Source organism: Saimiri boliviensis, chromosome 12, assembly GCF_048565385.1.
Source record: "Saimiri boliviensis isolate mSaiBol1 chromosome 12, mSaiBol1.pri, whole genome shotgun sequence".
In the NCBI taxonomy this organism is placed as follows: Eukaryota; Metazoa; Chordata; class Mammalia; order Primates; family Cebidae; genus Saimiri; species Saimiri boliviensis.
Genome location: NC_133460.1, coordinates 19,874,536 through 19,893,447, shown reverse-complemented (window position 1 = coordinate 19,893,447; position 18,912 = coordinate 19,874,536). Strand labels below are relative to the sequence as shown.

The 18,912-nt window shown below is 43.6% G+C and overlaps 2 protein-coding genes across 3 annotated transcripts in view; one reads left to right on the top strand and one right to left on the bottom strand.

Moving 5' to 3' along the window:
• VPS35L (VPS35 endosomal protein sorting factor like) overlaps positions 1-18,912 on the top strand; it is a 149,683-nt gene that overhangs the window by 85,449 nt on the left and 45,322 nt on the right. For both annotated transcript variants that reach the window (XM_039478174.2, XM_039478173.2), the window contains exons 21-26: positions 382-467; positions 2,610-2,690; positions 5,431-5,494; positions 7,948-8,046; positions 10,064-10,141; positions 11,675-11,789. In XM_039478174.2, coding sequence (XP_039334108.1) covers positions 382-467; positions 2,610-2,690; positions 5,431-5,494; positions 7,948-8,046; positions 10,064-10,141; positions 11,675-11,789 — 523 coding nt within the window. The remainder of the gene's footprint in view (positions 1-381; positions 468-2,609; positions 2,691-5,430; positions 5,495-7,947; positions 8,047-10,063; positions 10,142-11,674; positions 11,790-18,912) is intronic.
• The window catches only part of KNOP1 (lysine rich nucleolar protein 1), a 93,589-nt gene continuing 84,812 nt past the window's right edge, over positions 10,136-18,912 (bottom strand). The window contains exon 6 of the mRNA XM_074381982.1: positions 10,136-10,219. Coding sequence (XP_074238083.1) covers positions 10,165-10,219 — 55 coding nt within the window. The 3' untranslated portion in view covers positions 10,136-10,164. The remainder of the gene's footprint in view (positions 10,220-18,912) is intronic.

The following is an 18,912-nucleotide window of genomic DNA, read 5'->3' as shown; positions in this document are numbered from 1 at the left end:
CTGCCTCAGCCTCCCAAGTAGCTGGGACTACAGGCATGCACCATCACGCCTGGCTGATTTTTGTATTTTTAGTAGAGACGGGGTTTCACCATCCATATTGGCCAGGCTGGTCTCAAACTCCTGGCCTCAAGTGATCCACCCTCCTTGGCCTCCGAAAGTGCTGGGATTATAGGTGTGAGCCACTGTGCCCAGCCCCGTAACAGCCTTTTCAAAGCCCAGTCAGGTCTTCTCCCTGATACCGGAGTAGTCCTCCTCTGACCCAACTCAGAGAGTGAACCTCTGTTCTGCTTTCTTTCTGATCTCCACAGAAAAAGAGCCCACACATTCCTTCCTTCCAACAACGTGTGCCATTTGCATATATAGTGCTTGTTTTATTTATAGGAAAAATTTCTGCCGTTTCTGGACATGTTCCAAAAAGAAAGCGTGCGGGTGGAGGTTTGCAAATGTATCATGGAAGCCTTTATCAAGTGAGTGCAACGCTGTGCGCGGAAGCCTTGATTCTCAGTGCCCTTGTGAATGAAACCTGTTGATAAAATCAATTCTTGCACCTTGAAGCATAATGACGTGTACATATTTCATACAGAAAACCACACTGGAAGGAAAGCCACATTAAAAGCAGGAGTCATGATAAAAGTTTGTAATTCCTGTTTAAGAAGACAGACTAGCAAGTGTTCTGAGCCTGGCCAGCAGCTCCATTTTACTTTGATAAGGTTTTTAGAAGGAGCAGTCTTTTGATAAGTTCCCTTGAGAGTAACATTTTTAAGGATAAAAATCAGGGCATACACACTTAGGCCGGCACTGGTGCTAGAAAGGTTTGCTTCTTCATTGTTTAGTTATGCGGCTAATTTGTGATCAGTTTTCCAATTTAGCTCTTTAACAACAACAACAACAAAAAATTAAATTCCTTTTATTTTTCGGATTAAGCTTGTGTTTCCCAGAACTGCTCTACTGCTAGTGCTACATGAAAAAATTTTAAGGTGGTACATGGAAAAAATGTGTTTTTTTGTTTTTGTTTTGCGACAGGGTCCCACTCTGTCATCCAGGCTGGAGTGCAGTGGCACAATTACGGTTCACTGCAGCCTCAACCTCCTCACACTCATATGATCCTCCCGCCTCAGCCTCCCAGGTAGCTGGGACTACAGATATGTGCCACCACAACCCAGCTGATTTTTGTATTTTTTTGTAGAGACTGAGTCTCTCTTTGTTGCCCAGGCTGGTCTTGATCTCTTGGGCTCAAGCCATCCACCCACCTCAGCCTCGCAAAGTGCTGGGATTATAGGTATGAGCCACCTCACCTAGCTAGGGTTTTATTTTTATTTATTTTTATTTTTATTTTTGGGGCAGAGTTCTGCTCTGTCACCAAGGCTGGAATGCAGTGGTGTGATCTCAGCTTACTGCAACCTCTGCCTCCCAGGTTCAAGCAATTCTCCTGCCTCAGCCTCCTGAGTAGTTGGGATTACAGGTGTCCACCTCCACACCCTGCTCATTTTTTTTGTATTTTCAGTAGAGACGGGGTTTTACTGTGGTGGCCAGGCTGGTCTCAAACTCCTGACCTCAGGTGATCTGCCCCTGTGGCCTCCCAAAAGTGCTGGGATTATAGGCATGAGCCACTGCACCTGGCCTGTTTTTATTTTTAAAGTTATATATTGATTTTAAATGTATTAGGCAGTGTATAACTATTTAATGTAATTTGATGTATAGTATATTATTTTTTAGGACAAGGTTAAGTTAAAAAAAAGCTAAAGTTACTTTATTAAATACATAGATATAGTTCATTGTGGAAAATTGAGTTTGATATTGCTCAAATGTTTTAAGCTTTTCTTGTCATCTTTCTAAAAGATTAATTTCTTCCTAAGGATTAATATTAATTCCTAATTAATATGCTCAGAATAAAAATACCTAATTTACTTAACTAAAGATTTGTTATAGGAGTTTGTCCTCTTACATTATTTGAAAAACCAAATGAATACTTTTGCCTGGCAAAACGTACCTATTAAGAAAACAGTGACAGACAGGTTGTGAGCAGCTTCAGAAGGTACGAGAAGCCTAGTAAAACAAACAAACTAGGTTTGCCCTTAGCCTGCCTGGTTTAGGAAAGGGAACAGTTTTCCCATGATTTTGCAGATAGGAGAAGTTATCGTGTGTATGGAAGAGCGAACTTGTTATTTAAAGAATTCTGGGCCAGGCGCAGTGGCTCATTCCTGTAATCCCAGCACTTTGAGAGGCTTAGGTGGCAGGTCACCGGAGGCCAGGAGTTCAAGACCAGTCTGCCCAACATGGTGAAACCCTGTGTCTACAAAAAATATGAAAATTAGCTGGACTCCTTTAGTCCCAGCTACTCAGGAGGCTGAGGCAGGAGATCACCTGAACCCAGGAGGCAGAGGCTGCAGTGAGCTGAGGTCACACCAGTGCACTTCAGCCGGGGCAACAGAGCGAGACTCTGTCTCAAAAGTTAAGAAAATTCTGAGACAACCAGAACATGGCTGATTACTGGTAAACCAGGCTGGGCGAAATGCCAGCTGGATAATTTACTGCTTTTCAACTGTGTATAGTGGATGAGAACTGAATCCAGGAAATAGCTTTGACTTTTATCTTTAAATGTCTCCTAGGCATCAGCAAGAGCCCACCAAGGACCCAGTCATTTTGAATGCCCTTTTGCATGTTTGCAAGACCATGCATGACTCTGTGAAGTAAGTCATACTTAGAGCTGAAATGTAACATGGATTGGGTCTTAATGCCACCTAATAGAACATTAGGGAATGACTGTTTTAAGCTGGCACTGTGAATAATACTACTTTATTGGGTATATTAAGATTCTTGCTAATGAGGACATTCCAGTCCAGGAGAGGAAGAAGGCTGAGGATAACCTTCCTGAGAAAGCAATGTGGCAGATGTTGTTAGAAAGAAATTTCTGGGACCGGGCGCGGTGGCTCAAGCCTGTAATCCCAGCACTTTGGGAGGCCGAGGCGAGTGGATCACGAGGTCGACAGATCGAGACCATCCTGGTCAACATGGTGAAACCCCGTCTCTACTAAAAATACAAAAAATTAGCTGGGCATGGTGGCACGTGCCTGTAATCCTAGCTACTCAGGAGGCTGAGGCAGGAGAATTGCTTGAACCCAGGAGGCGGAGGTTGCGGTGAGCCGAGATCTTGCCATTGCACTCCAGCCTGGGTAACGAGAGCAAAACTCCGTCTCAAAAAAAAAAAAAAAAAAAAAAAAAAAAAGAAATTTCTGTTATGGGTAAAAAGCTGGTTTCATTCAGTGAACTCAAACTCCATGTCTCTTGGAGATTTCTGAAAACAGCAGATAGTATAATAATGAGCTCACTCATCCAGTAACATAGCCTTTAGTTTTATCTCTTTATTAGCCAATTATTTGAAATTCAAATGAAACTGACTTTATTTCCTCAGTATACTTGAGGCTGAGACCTAGCCATAGGCGTTACCTTTCAGTCAAAGACTGAATAATCACTGCTTTGCTTTCTGGTTTTTCTTTATTTTTTAAATATGTTTTCATTTGACTGTGCTTAGGGTAATTTCTGCTTATTTGTGGCCAAAATTTTAGTCCCCAAAGAATTTTTAAACATGGCAGCTTGATTTACTGGAAAATTGTTACAAGAATGGAGAAAAATTGTTTTAGAACTTAACCATCAACAAGATGAATTATATTTCTTCTTTCTTTTCTCTGCATTTTAGAATCTTTACTTTTATGATTCTTTGTGCTTTCAAATTCATGGGTAGTTATGAAAATCAAAAGTGTCCAGACATTTATAGAAGTGGAACCGGTAGACTTTAGTTGGACATAAATAGAAATAAAGACACAAAAGGCATCCAGAAAGGCACTTAGATTCATGAGATATTGGGTTTTGGCCTAAGTAAAATAGAAGGTTGATTTCTTTCTTAAAATTATGCATAGTAGACAGAACAGAAGGTAGGGGTTGGGCAGCTGTTCTTTCAAACATCATCCAGGGACCCAGGTTATTTCTGTCTTATTGTTCTGCCAATCTATTTGGGGTATTGTCCTTGTCTTCTTCCTGGAAGCTGATCTATCTCGACCATGTTCATGTTTCAGCCTGTGGGCATTGGGGAACGGCAGCTTTTTCTTAGGGACAAAGCTGGGAAGGCTCACACATCACTTGTGTTCACATCTCATTGTTCGGAATGGTCCCATAGCCCTCCCTAGCTGGGAAGGAGGCTGGGGAATGTTGTTCTACGAACAAAGTGGGGCCAGGTGCACTGTCTCATGCCTGTAATCCCAGCACTTTAGGAGGACAAGACAGGTGAATCACCTGAGGTCAGGAGTTAGAGATCAGCCTAACATGGTGAAACTCCATCTCTACTTTAAAAAAAAAAATTAGCTGGGCATAGTGGCACATGCCTGTAATCCCAGCTACTTGGGAGACTGAGGAAGGAGAATTGCTTGAACCTGGGAGGTGGAGGTTGCAGTGAGCCAAGATTACGCCGTTCAACTCTAGCCTGGGCAACAAGAGCGAAATTTCATCTCAAAACAAAAGAAAAACAAAAAACAAAACCACACAAACAAAAAAAGAACAAAGTGGGCCTTCCTATTGGAGGACAGTGGCCAATCTTTACTAAAACATTTTCCCCAAGAACAAGCAAAAACCTTGATTCTGTTTTCTCTGAGCCCTTAACATTTTTTAAAAATAAATTTGGGAAACTATTGATAGGCCTTCACAAGTATAATCAAAACTATAATGATTTGACTTTTTAAATTTATATTTGTGTTAAATTTCCTATTAAATAGAAGCAACTGAGACCTGAGATTTACTTTATGATGTATCAAAAAAATAAGACGGGTTGATGGATGGAGAGGGAAATGGATAATTATGTGGTAAAGCAAGTAAAGTGGTGATGGCAGGATCTCGATGGTGGGTGTATGAGTGTTTACTGGAAAATTCGTTCAACTTTGCTGTACATTGGAAATACTTGTTTCCTTTTGGGGGAGAACAGGGTCTCATCGTGTTGCCCAGGCTGGTCCCCAACTCCTAGGCTCAAACAAACCTGCTACCTCTGCCTTCCTAAGTGCTGAGATTTCAGGTGTGAACCAGCACATCCCGCTGGAAATTTTTTGTCATAAAATATTAAGTTAATTTCCCTGCAATACAAAATTTGACGTTCGACCTTGTTGCCCAAGTTCCAAGGAAGGGAAAGTTACCTTTTCTTTTCTTTTTAATAAATATATCTTGAGAACAGCATCTTTGAGGGAGATGAAAAACACATTTAAATTGTGTTAATCATGATTATGTATTTTTATCAAAGGAAAAATAAACAGCCTGTTGGGAGTTTTTTAAATCTATAAAATGCAAAATATTCTTACCTGTTAAATTACTTACCCATTGTGTATTTTTTTTCTTTAGAAACTTTGATCTATTACCTCAGTGTTAATTATGTACAATTATTGATTTTAGTGCACTCACTCTTGAGGATGAGAAAAGAATGCTGTCATACTTGATTAATGGATTTATAAAAATGGTAAGTATTAGGGTAGAAGTTTCGGTGCACTTGGAAGTGTGATGTAATTGTTTATCCTTATTCTGGCAAAAGCAGTCAACATTATGTTCTCTGGTGCTTTTCATTCTTAGTGAGATAAGATGAAATCAGAAAACATCTTACTAATTAGCCAGGACTCCCCTGGGGGCAAAGACAGCCAAGACAAACTGACTCAAGAGGAAAAAGGTGGGCGGGGTGGGGGGGATGGGAGGAGGGATTTCTTGGCTCATGTAACAAAAAATCCAGGGGCATGGAACTCTACGGAAGGAGCACCCGGGCTTGGGGTCTCCTCGATGTCATCAGGACCTGCCTTTCCCTGTCCATCTTTAGCCCTGGGCTCTGTCTGCCTTGCTGACTTCCGGCTCTGATGGGTTCACCCCACCCCAGCTCCAGGTTTTCATTCCCTGCAGCTCTGCAGCCCAGCAGGAGGGGCTCCAGCAAAGTCCTGGGATCCAGTCTCTTTGGATTAACTTGGATTGAAGCCCCAAGCACACCTGGGTTACCTGAGTCGGGAGGACCGAGAGTGGAGAGAAAGGGTGCCCTGAAGCGGCTGATGCATCATCAGATGGGGATGGAAGCTATGCCAGGCAGGCAGAACTCCAAATATCTACTCCCCATCTGCTTTACTTATCCATGGCTGAGTAACAGCTCATCCCAAAACTTAGTGGCTTTAACAGGGCTTTTTTTGGTTGGGTTTTTTTGAGGACATTGAGACGGAGGTCTCGCTATATTGCCCAGGCTTGTTTCCAACTCCTGGCTTCAAGCAGTCCTCCAACCTCAGCCTCCCAAAGTGCTGGGATTACATGTCTGAGCCACTGCGCGCAGCATGAGTTTTTTATTTGTTCTTAAACTCTGCGGATCAGTTTGGTAACCAGGTTGCCGCAAGCAGTGTGGTGTGGCTCAGTTGGGCTGGAGGATCCACAGTGGCCTTGTTCTTTTCCTCAGGGCTTTGGTGCTGGGCATGGGCTGGGGCTTACTTGGTGCTGGCTTCTTTGAAGGCACAGACAGAAGCAGCCAGACATTTTAAGGCCAAGGCTTAGAAATCACACAGTGAGGCTGGGTGCGGTGGTTCAAGCCTGTAATCCTAGCACTTTGAGAGGCTAAGGCGCGGGGATCACCTGAGATCAGGAGGTCAGGACCAGCCTGACCATCATGGCAAAACCCCGTCTCTACTAAAAATACAAAATTAGCCAGGCATGGTGGTGCACACCTGTAATCCCAGCTACTCAGGAGGCTGAGGCAGAAGAACAGCTCGAACATGGGGAGGCAGAGGTTGCAGTGTGCCAAGACCATGTCACTGCACTCCAGCCTGGGCAACAAGAGCAAAATTCTGTCTTGAAAAAAGAAAAAAAATAAAAAGAGAAATCATAGAGTAACCTCCTGCCCCATTCTACTGCAATCTGTCGGTCAAAGCAAGTCACAGGGCCAGTCTAGAGGGGAAGAGGCTCTTGATGGGGTTGGCCCACAGAGACGTTGCAGAAGGGCAAGCAGAGTGGGAGGGATTCCTCTGGGAACATCCTACCATGATACTGTCCCAGCCTGAAAAAATCTTTGCCTTAATTCTGGGTGCTGTAAGCCAAAATGCCAACTGCTGCCAGTATCTCCTATTTTAATAGAAAAGTCAGGACCAAAGCTGACCGAGATGAAACTGACAAGATCACTTTGAAAATAACCTTGAAATTCTGACTTGTTAAATAATACGGGTGATTAGTCCACTTGACTCTGTGGGTGAAATATCAATTTTGATGAAAATTCAGGATTAGCCTTTCAATTCCTGCTTTAGGAAACAGACCTATGGATTTCCCCAGGTCACTTTCCTTGGCCCTTGCTTTATGTACTCATCATGTGATATTTATCTTTTTATGACATTGTCTAAAAGTTACCGAGTTACGGAAAAGAATGTAAGGGAATTAGATATGAAACATTATAGCTGTAATGGAAATGGCGACATTAAATCTCATCTGGACAAAAGTAATTGACATAGCAGTAAAGTTTTTCTTATTAATGAGCTCTTCATAAATCTGAAGAAATAGGAGAAGAGGGGGTGTTTAATGGTGGACAGACTTCCATCTATGGCCTCTATAGCCACCAGTGAGCTGCCGAGGTTGGGTCCCCATGAGGAAGCAGAAAGGTGTAACTGTTAGGATAGCAAACCTTCTGACAAATGGCCTCCAATAGCCACATTTATGTTCTGTGAAAAGGCCACAGCTGACAAACAAAATCCCATCATTCCCTTTCCAGTGGTTTCCTTTGGAGCCTGGAAAATTCTGTTTACACCCTGAGCTCCTGCTTTATGCCCTTTGACTTCTTATGTTCCAGTCCACTGCCCACGTCATAAAGATGAGGTGGCAATAATATTTCAGTCATACCATGTTCGCTTGGGTTCCCTCTAAAAAGACCACTGTCCCCTTCAGCATCTTTCTCCTTGATTCTAGGTATCCTTTGGCCGTGATTTTGAACAACAGCTGAGTTTTTACGTTGAGTCCAGGTCGATGTTTTGCAATCTGGAGCCTGTTCTTGTGCAGTTGATTCATGTAAGGATTTTCATTCATTAGTTTCTTCTCTCAATAAGTATTTGTTGATCATTTACATCCCCATCATTTATTTTTATTTTATTTTATTAGAGACAGGGTCTCGCTCTGTAACCCAGGCTAGAGTGCAGTGGCACAATCATAGTTCGCCGTTGCATTGAACTCCTGGGCTCAAGGAATCCTCCTGCCTCAGGCTCCTAAGTAGCTGGTACTATCAGCTTGAGCCACCATGCCTGGCTGTTTTCATTTTTTAATTTTTTTTGAGAGATGGGGTCTCACTGTGTTACCCAGGCTGGTCTCATATTCCTTGCATCTGGTAATCCTCCTGCCTTGGCCTCCCAAATGCTGGGAGTACAGGCATGAGCCACTGTGCCCAGCCTTAATCTGGGATTCTTCTGGCCCTGTTTTGTTACTATCCTCTGTGATATGAAAGATGATTTCTTAGAGGTTAATAAACTTACAACTTTGGTTTTATTGATCTCTTTTTCTGTGAGATTTCCATTTTCTCATTTCTCCATGCCAGCAACAGAGTTTAGTGGTTTACACTGATTAGTTACAGAAATCTAACCAGAGAAAGCCCCTTCTACCTAACTAGAGGTTCCTAACTTTTTTGGATCATGGTCTCTCTCTCACATTTTGTGATGCCTGCAGACCAGAAGAATTAATAACAGCCTGTTTATTAAGAAGTTAGGTTCAGTCTAGGCATGATGGCTCATACCTGTAATCCCAGCACTTTGGGAGACGGAGGCTGGCAGATCATTTGAGGCCAGGAGTTCGAGACCAGCTTGGCCAACATGGTGAAACCCTTTCTCTATTAAAAATACAAAAATTAGCCAGGTGTGATGGCAGGCACATGTTATCCCATCTACTTGAGAGGCTGAGGCAGGAGGATTGCCTAAACCTGGGAGGTGGAGATTGCAGTGAGCAGAAATCATGCCACTGCACTCCAGCCTGGGTGAGAAAGGGAGACTGCATCTCAAAAAAAAAAAAAAGGTAGGATCAGACAGCTTAAGTGTTTATGCTCTAACAACCTCATTTGAAGAAAATGTATATATATATATATAGATAGAGAGAGAGAGAGAGAGAGAGAGAGAGAGAGAGAAACAATGCTTTTTTTTTTGTTCCCCTAAGGCTCTTTCATTACTTCATGTCTATTCAAGGAAAATAACTTTTGTAGGTATTTGTTGGCAGTTAGCAAGTTATTTAGCACAACTAAACTTAAGACCTAAATGTGGAAACTTTATCTGGAAAACAGGGGAGGTAATAGTTTCCACCCTGGGATTATGAAGCTTACGTGAACCAATAAATGTGTAGCCCTTGGAACACTATAAGTGATGATGTGGCTACTATCATTATTCTTATTGTTGGTACTGTATAGCTGAATGGTGTGGTCTGATTTTCTAAGTGGTGTGCTTTGGAGGTGTCTCTTAAGATCTCTAAATTTTTTTTTTTTGAGGCAGAGTCTTGCTCTGTTGCTCAGGCTGGAGTGCAATGGTGTGATCTCGGCTTACTACAACCTCTGCATCCCAGGTTCAAGCCATTCTCCCGCCTCAGCCTCCTGCTAATTTTTGTATTATTAGTAAAGATGGGGTTTGACCATGTTGGTCAGGCTGGTCTTGAACTCCTGACCTCAGGCGATCCACCCACCTCGGCCTCCCGGAGTTCTGGGATTATAGACGTGAGCCACAGGCACCAGGCCCAAGATCTCTGAATTCTTAAACTTTGGTGCGGTGGGATTTTTGGAAATGGAGAAAGTGAATCCCAGCTGTTTGTTAAGCCAGAAAATGGTCATTTATAATGCTGATCGGAAGGCATGACAAACGTAGATATTTGCTCAAGCCATGATGGGATCAAGCCTGATGACCCCTTTGGTGTTTCAGGGTTTGGTGCTAACCAGTCTTGGTCCTAGAAAGCTTGCTCTCATTGACCTGTTTGTAGTTAGTGTTCAAATCTCTATGGAAGACATTCATCTGAATTGGCCATTACTTCATTACCATTTCTGTTTTATTCACAAATTCAGAGTGTAAACCGGTTGGCAATGGAGACAAGAAAAGTAATGAAAGGAAATCATTCCAGAAAGACGGCTGCGTTTGTCCGGGTACGTTCTCAAGATAAGGACTGTCAGACTTTGAACTCCAGTGGTCTGTTTAGTTTGCAGATTACTAAATTACTCTTCCTGGAAAAAGAAAAGTGTGTCATGATAAGAATGGTTTAGTATTGATTTTTCAGATTAATTTTATTTTTCCCTGTATCTATGGGATGATCCATTTTCTTAATGTTTTCAAGAGAAATGGTTAAAAGAGTCTGAATTTTAATATGTGTTGTGGGGAAGGTAAATGAGCGATGGAGCTGCATGTTTCTGTGCCAGCTGAACTAGCTTTCCTTTTCTCTAATATAATACTAATATAACACAGTTTATAACACTATAAAATAGAAAATAGTTTTCTAATATAAAAATATGTATAATAATATTGTGCTTGTAACTGAAAGGGCTTTTTTCTCTAGATGATAATGATGCTCAACATTTTTTTTTTTTTTTTTTTTTTTTTTTGGAGACGGAGTTTTTCTCTTGTCACCCAGGCTGGAGTGCAGTGGTGTAATCTCAGCTCACTGTAACCTCTGCCTCCGGGGTTCAAGCAATTCTCCCCCTCAGCCTCCCAAGTAGCTGGGATTACAGACGCCCACCAACATGCCTAGCTAATTTTTTTGTATTTTCGGTGGAGATGGGTTTTACCATGTTGGCCAGATTGGTTTCAAACTCCTATCCTCAAGTGATCTGCCTGCCTCAGCCTCCCAAAGTGTTGGGATTACAGGCGTGAGCCACCGTACCCAGCCTGATTCAGCTTTGAAAAACATTTTCAGCTTCTTGAAGCTGAAAATTTTATCCGATGTGATGCTACTCAAAATTTACGTATTTATTTATTTTGGAGACAGAGTCTTGCTCTGTCACCCAGGCAGGAGTGCAGTGGCACCATCATAGTTCACTCTAACCACCATGCATGCCCAGATAATTTTGTTTTTGTTTTTGTTTTTTGTAGAGATGGGGGAGGGGAGTCTCACTAGGTTGCCCATGCCGGTCTCGAACTCCTGGCCTCAAGTGATCCTCCTCCCTCAACCTTGCAGTGTTAGGATGTCAGGTGTGAGCCACTGCACCCAGCCCTGTTCAAAACTTTAAGAAAGCAGTATGTGTCTGTGTTTTTAAACATGAAATCATACTGAAAAGATGACAGTAAAAAATAAGCATCCTGGCTCTGCCCTGTGTCACCTTGCTCTTCTTTCCTCAGCCACCTCAAACTCTTTAGCAACTGCTTCTGATTACCTCCTTATTTTTAAGTAATTGGTTTAAACTGCTATTTCTCAGTTTATCAACGTTAGGTGCTACCTATTTACTTCCTATGATGATGGGTGAGGATTTGTTTTTACTGCATTACCACTCACTCCCCTTACACCCCCGTCTTCCCAGAGGGTGATCAGACAGAGCAGAGTTGTACAAGAGGGGAAAATTGGGGCTCAGAATGGGGAAATTCACTATTGTAAGTTTCTTTACTTAGAAATACATGAGGGATGAAAACAGGAGTATGATTCTGCCACCGTGGTGTTGCCAGCGTTGATGTTTCTCCCCTTCTCCTAGGCCTGTGTTGCCTACTGCTTCATCACCATCCCCTCCCTGACGGGCATCTTCACACGTCTCAATCTCTACCTGCATTCTGGTCAGGTGGCCTTGGCCAACCAGTGCCTCTCCCAAGGTAAGGCCATCATTCTGTCATCTTGGGCATTCACTTGCTGCTTAGGAAAACTGACTCAGGTATGTGCGTATGCATGTAGAGAGAGACAAAGATTTCTTTTTTTAGAGACAGTCTTGCTCTGCCACCCAGGCCTGGTGTAGTGCTGTGATCATAGTTCCCTGTAACCTTGAACTTCTGGGCTCAAACAATCCTCCTGAGTAGCTAGGACTACAGATGCACACCACCACACACAGCTAATGTTTTTGTTTTTATTTATACTTTTTATGTGTTTGTTTTTTGAGATGGAGTCTTGTTCTGTTGCCCAGGCTGGAGTGCAGTGGCACAATCTTGGAACACTGCAATTTCTGCCTCTTGGGTTCAAGCAGTTCTCCTACCTCAGCCTCCCGAGTAGCTGGGATTACAGGTGCACACCACCATGCCCAGCCAGTTTTTTTTGTTTGTTTTTAATAGAGATGTGGTTTCAGCATGCTGGCCAGGCTGGTATCAAACTCGTGACTTCATGATCCACCCACCTCGGCCTCCCAGAGTGCTGGGATTACAGGCATGAGCCACAGTGCTCGGCCTTATTTTTGTTTTTTATAGAGATGGAGTTTTGCTTTGTTGCCCAGGCTTGTCTTGAACTCCTGGGCTCAACTGATCCTCCTGCCTCTTCCTCCCAAAGTGCTGGGGTTACAGGTGTGAACCACTACTCTCTACCAAGAGAGATTCCTTTAATGAAAGAAAAAAAAAATCAATAAATGATGAGTTTTAAATTTATTTCTCTTGTTAGGAAGCATATTGGACACATATGCATTTGTACACTCAGATCATAGAGCACAGATATCCTCCTGTAAGAACCTTCTTAAATCTCTCTAGGACAGACCAGGTCATGCAGCTCAGACATCTTGAACTCAGCATACTTGGAGAATGTGAGACATTAGGACTGCTTCACAATGGCAGATTCATCTTTCTTTTGTTGTTGTTGTTGATGTTTGTGTATTCGAAACCCCAGAGACACACAAGTACCATCTAATTTGTGGTAGGACGAGCACCCTACATTTTGCTGTTAACAGATAAAATTTCTGCCCAAGACTGATCTTTCCATACTAGGCACCAAAGCCGTCTGTTAGGCAGGGATGCTCAGGATCGTTTGTTTGAGAGAAGGTGATCTCAGTGATATCAGAAGGCTGATGTGAGATGAGACAGGGAAAGAAAGGGGCCGGGCGTGGTGGCTCATGCTTGTAATCCCAGCACTTTGGGAGGCTGAGGTGGGTGAATCACGAGGTCAAGAGATCGAGACCATCCTGGTCAACATGGTGAAACCCCGTCTCTACTAAAATACAAAAATTAGCTGGGCATGGTGGCACGTGCCTGTAGTCTCAGCTACTCAGGAGGCTGAGGCAGGAGAATTACTTGAACCTGGGAGCCGGAAGTTGAGGTGAGCAGAGATCGCGCCACTGTACTCCAGCCTGGGTAACAAGAGTGAAACTCCGTCTCAAAAAAAAAAAAAAAGGAAGCCAGAAAAAACATGCACCATCGAACAGGTCACTCCTGTGGGCAGCTGAAGTTCCTTCCCATCTGGGAAGTACTGTCAGATACAGCCAGTGTTACCCCACCCGAAGGGCAAGGAAGACAGGTGATCTCCCTTTATTCCCATCTGTCATGGACAGAGTGCTCCTTCCGGGATATTAACCGCTGGCGTTCTGGCCTGCTCCACACTTCAGCCAGGAGAAGGCACTCACGTGGAAAGCCCAGGTGTTTGCTGCAGGACACCCTGGTTACCTACCACAACGATGTATGCCGGGGGCATGCTGGCAGGTTGGCAGCAGGGTACCCACCCTGCAGGCCGTAACACAGAGGGTAAAAGAAATCTTTATGTGACGTTAATGGAGTATTTGTTATGTGGCGAACCCTTTGCACACGTTATCTCATTTTATCCTCCCAGCAGCCACATGGGGCTGGTGCTTTGGTTGGTGCCTCATTACCCAGGTGAGTAAACTGAGGCAGAGAGTGGCCAACTAACTTGCTTGGGGTAGGTCCACTCCGGAGTCACTGAACCAGCTCTCAGCCCCTGATCTCTCTGGCTCAAGGCCGTGCCCCTTGACCACTGTGTTGACTATGAAGCCTAAACGAATTCTGGGGCTCAACCATAGCACCATAGGAGGTAAACTGATGTTTGCAGTGGTAGTTCTCTTCCTGACACAACCGCACAGATTATGCCAAGGGTGGCGCCTCACCGCTTATTGCCATTGTCTTGAGTGGGCATTCCGGACCAGCTGGTGAGTGGTCACTCCTGCATTCTTTGAACCATTGCTGTGGAAGTTCTGGAGATCACTGTGTCTTAATTCAACTGGAGCGGCTCTGGCAGTGAAGTCTTCATGCGTGGTTGCTGCCCAGGAACCTTTTAAAACTCTTGCTTGGTTTTGCCTTTAACTCCTGGGGTACTTCAGTCTCTTCTGAGTGCAGCTGAACACTTGCCTCTTGAGTTCCCCTGTGAGCTGGTGCCTGCCCGCCTCCATCCTCATCGCCACACGGGCCCGCTTCTGTTCTTTGAACATACTAGTTGTCTCCCAGTTCAGAGCCTTTGTGGCTTTGTTCCCTCTTTCTACAATAATCTTTTTTTTTTTGAGACGGAGTTTCACTCTTGTTACCCAGGCTGGAGTGCAATGGCGCGATCTCGGCTCATCGCAACCTCTGCTTCCTGGGTTCAGGCAATTCTCCTGTCTCAGCCTCCTGAGTAGCTGGGATTACAGGCACGCGCCACCATGCCCCGCTAATGTTTTGTATTTTTAGTAGAGACGGAGTTTCACCATGTTGACCAGGATGGTCTCGATCTCTTGACCTCGTGATCCACCCGTCTCGGCCTCCCAAAGTGCTAGGATTACAGGCTTGAGCCACTGCGCCCGGCCTCTACAATGATCTTTCCCCAGATAGTTGTATTTTTTTTTTTTTTTTTTAATTACAAGGCAGATGGTGAGAACAAGCCACAGCTCCTTACAGAGGCCTCTGCTGGCCACTATAGCTAGAGAAGCAACCCTGCCCCACTCTGTCACCTCTACAGCATCATCCTCATTATCATCATTGCTCATTCCACAAGCTGACGCTTTCTTAATGTGTTTGCTTACTTGCTTATTATCTGCGACACCCCCTCTCCCCACTAGGACAGGCGCGTGTCTGCTGTGTGTAGGTCACCATGGAACTTTTCCCAGTGCTTGCCTTGGTGAGAATGATGGGTTATTGGGAAGCTAAGGCACAACAATCGCTTGAACCTGGGAGGTGGAGGTTGCAGTGAGCTGAGATCGCACCACCTGGGAAATAGAGCAAGACTCTGACTTAAAAAAATAATAATAAAGAACAAAGGGTTAGTGAAAACCAAAAATTAACATATCACCAAAACCCTAGTGATGTACAGGATGAAAATTAGAAGATGCTTCCTTGGATGTTAGAAATTTTAAACCTGCTTATAAATAGGTTCCTTCTTTAAAAGCTCAGGAACGGTGGACCCAGGTAGACACCCCTGAGTTGTTTTTCCCTGCAATATTAGCAACAAACTGTGAGCTGCGATACCAAAGCTATGACATCACTTACTAGAACTGCAAGTAGAGGCTTTGGAAGCCTCAGTCTTTCTTCTTCCACTGTTACAAAACCAGGACCATGAATTTGAATGTTGTGGATCTCAGGAAATTTATGATTAGATCCCATATAGGGCTTCATGGGATTTTTAAAAAAACAAAACAAAAATTCTCTACCTGGATAAAGCTATCCCCCTCATCAAAGATTTGGTGCTCCCAAGAACTGTTGAAGGAGAGCTGTGAGTAGTTTCTGCCTGTTGTACTTCCTATAACGTCCTTTGTCCCCACGGAGAGACAGTCGGTGTAAGGGCAGCCCCATACACTGTGCATGGATAAAGACAGCGCCCTCAGTGCCAGGACTCTGGGCTCCTCATCTGCCTCCCCTGTCACTTTACTGCTGGAGAGTGGGAATGTGGAGTCCGCTTCTTGTTTAATAATTTATCTGATGATTTTTACTCGAGTCTCTAAATGCTGTGGTGCTAAACCTTAAAAGCCTATTATTTTTCTCCTAAAAGCCACAGGCAGCAATTGCTGGCCAAAATAAATAATGCATTCAATTACTGAGAATGAGAAGGCTAAATATAAATTAAATGAAGCTCATCGAAATGTGCTGCTTTTGTTGGCCTCCCTAAACATTCTCCCTTCGCAGCTGGTTATAAAATGTCCCCATCCCTCTAGTTTATTTTCTTGCCTCCCAGCCTTGGTTGTATCTTCTTTAACAGGCTGTGGTTTTACCAAGGCTGGGTCCATCCCTACAACTAAACACCTGTTGAACTCTGAGGCGAGCCGGTGCAGGATGCTGATGAGGGCTTGTTGCAGGAAAGGCCCAGTTCTTTTCCTTTGTACACACCGGTGCTGCACATAGACTGCATGATGCAGGGATTTGGTGCACATACTCATGCCCACCACCCCAGAGTATTTAGGAGAAATGAAGGACTTGCAAGCCAGAGATTTGGTCAGTCAGATGCTTCTCACCTGGAGATGGCCTAGCAGTGTCTGCTTATCTTCTCTTTCAGTCCCTTTTCTAGGTAACTTCTTGACCTTGTTTGTCAGTGGCTCTTTCCAGAAAATTATTACCAAGCCACAGCAAGAAGAGCAGGCTCTTCTGTCCGTTATTTTTACCTTTGTTCCTTTATCTTTACAGTTTATAATATAGAAAAAGTGGTTATTTTGCAGACCGGGGGTAGTGGCTCACACCTGTAATCCCAGCACTTTGGGAGGCTGAGTTGGAACGATCACCTGAGGTCAGGAGTTTAAGACCAGCCTGGCCAACATGGTGAAACCCCATCTCTACTAAAAATTAAAAAACTTAGGCGAGGGTGGTGGCACAGTCCTGTAATTCCAGCTACTTAGGAGGCTGAGGCAGGAGAATCACTTGAACCTGGGAGGCAGAGATTGCAGTGAGCCAAGATCTCACCACTGCACTCCAGCCCGGGTGACAGAGCAAAACTATGTCTCCAGAAAAAGAAGACAAAAAGAAAAGGGGAGTATTTAATAATGGAAGTAGTGTTTAGGGTACATCCTAAAAGAAGAACATGTGTTTATGAGGACGTGGGAAGGAAGAAGGAAAGATTAGCATTCCTGGTAGAGTAAATGGCCTGAGCAAAGGCATGGATGTGTGGAATTACGTGACATATTTAGCCAACAGCAGAATGTTGGGATGAAGCCCTAATTAGTACTGACTTTCAAGTCTTCTGCTTTCATTGGTCCCAATCCGGACTTTGTCATTTACAAGCCAGGGGCTCTTGGATGACTCAGACTTTTGTCCTGTTTCCCCATCTGTAAAGTGGAGATGATGACAGTGGTGCCTATCTGTTGAGTATTAAATGAGATAATGGCGTTAGAGCACTTGGCCCACTGGCACATAGTAGGTACTCAATAAATATTAGGATAACTTTCTCAAATAAAGAAAGTATGCCGTGGGTTTTAGGAGCTAACTGCGTACAGTACATTGATAGCTGTTTGGTTTTGTTTGAAAGCCCGATTATTTTTTATATGCAAAGCATTGAGGAATCTGTAGGAAATTTGATCTTTGTCTCAAGACAAACTGATGAATTATGCTAAAAAGAAAAGATCTGCAGTTCCTCCAAAACTGAAACAGAATTGAAAGAACAATTACAAAGAAATAGTGGTCAAAAGAGAGTGATTTTCGTTTTTCTTTTGAGGCAGAGTCTTGCTCTGTTGCCCAGGCTGACTGCAGTGGTGCGATCTCTGCTCACTGCAACCTTTGTCTCCTGGGTTCAAGTCATTCTCCTGCCTCAGCCTCCCAAGCAGCTGGGACTACAGGTATGCATCAACACACCCAGCTAATTCTCGTATTTTTTTAGCAGACATGGGGTTTTACCATGTTGGCTAGGCTGGTCTCAAACTCCTGACCTTCCTGCCTTAGCCTTCTAATGTGTTTAAATTAGGAGCATTAGCCTTCTAATGTGTTTAAACACATTAGCCTTCTAATGTGTTTAAATTATGAGCCACCGTGCCAGGCCAAGAATGATTTTTTATTATCGTTAATAATAGTGTTTTTCCCCACCTTCTGCAGGGATCTCCCCGCTTCTTTTTACTTTTATGTTTTGCATCTTCATCCTTCAGATGGGTTCACATATCATTTCATTAGGGAAAGCATCCTTGGCTTTCCCATTTGTGCAGACAAAAAGTTAGGTGAGGCTATGCTGTACGATGTATCATCTGCTCACCCGTGCTTTTCCTCCATTGTACTTATCACTGTTATGTAACAAGTAAATAAGTAGTTGTCTGCTTTTCCCTCTGTAAGCGCATTAGCTACATGAGGTCCTCTGTGTCTGGTTTGCTCCAAAAGTTTGAGATTTTGGAGCATTTTGGATTTCAGATTAGGGATGTTCAACCTGTATATGGAACCCCTGGCTACCACAGACTGTAATGGCTAATGTAAACAGCCAGGTCCATGGTGTGGGAGAGAAAAATTATTTTGCTTTTCCTCTTTCTGGAGAGTCAAGAATGGCTTGTGAAAGAGAAAAATGGTTCCCACCTATTTACCAGATCTTGGTGATTTATGTTTAAGTTCGTATTTACTAATTTAGACAACAGAATATCCTCTGAAGAATATTTGATTTGATTGATTTGATTGTTTTCTCCAACCCTGAGGCCTCTTTGGTGAATGCAGACAAAGTAGGTTATTTTAGCTGGAACAGTTCACAGGGGCAGATGCCAAGAAGCTTGTCACCCACGTTCACGTCTGTCCACACATGATCCATCTACCATGGGGAATGTCAGGGCCTGGGTTGTATGGCAGCTGCTCACGGAACCCACAGAGAAAGGATATGTGCAGGTCTTCTCCTTACGATCTCTCTGCTCCTTAGAATAGTTAAATTATAACCTGCAGTTTGCTTCCTTCTGTCAGTATTTCTTGGTCACCTTTTGCATGCGGCCCACTGTGCCATGCACTGTTTGGAAAACAGAAATGCACTTAAAGAGACTACAGGCTGAGCCAGGTGCAGTGGCTCATGCCTGTAATCCCAGCACTTAGGGAGGCCAAGATTGGTGGATCATTTGAGGTCAGGAGTCCAAGACCAGCCTAGCCAATGTGGTGAAACCTC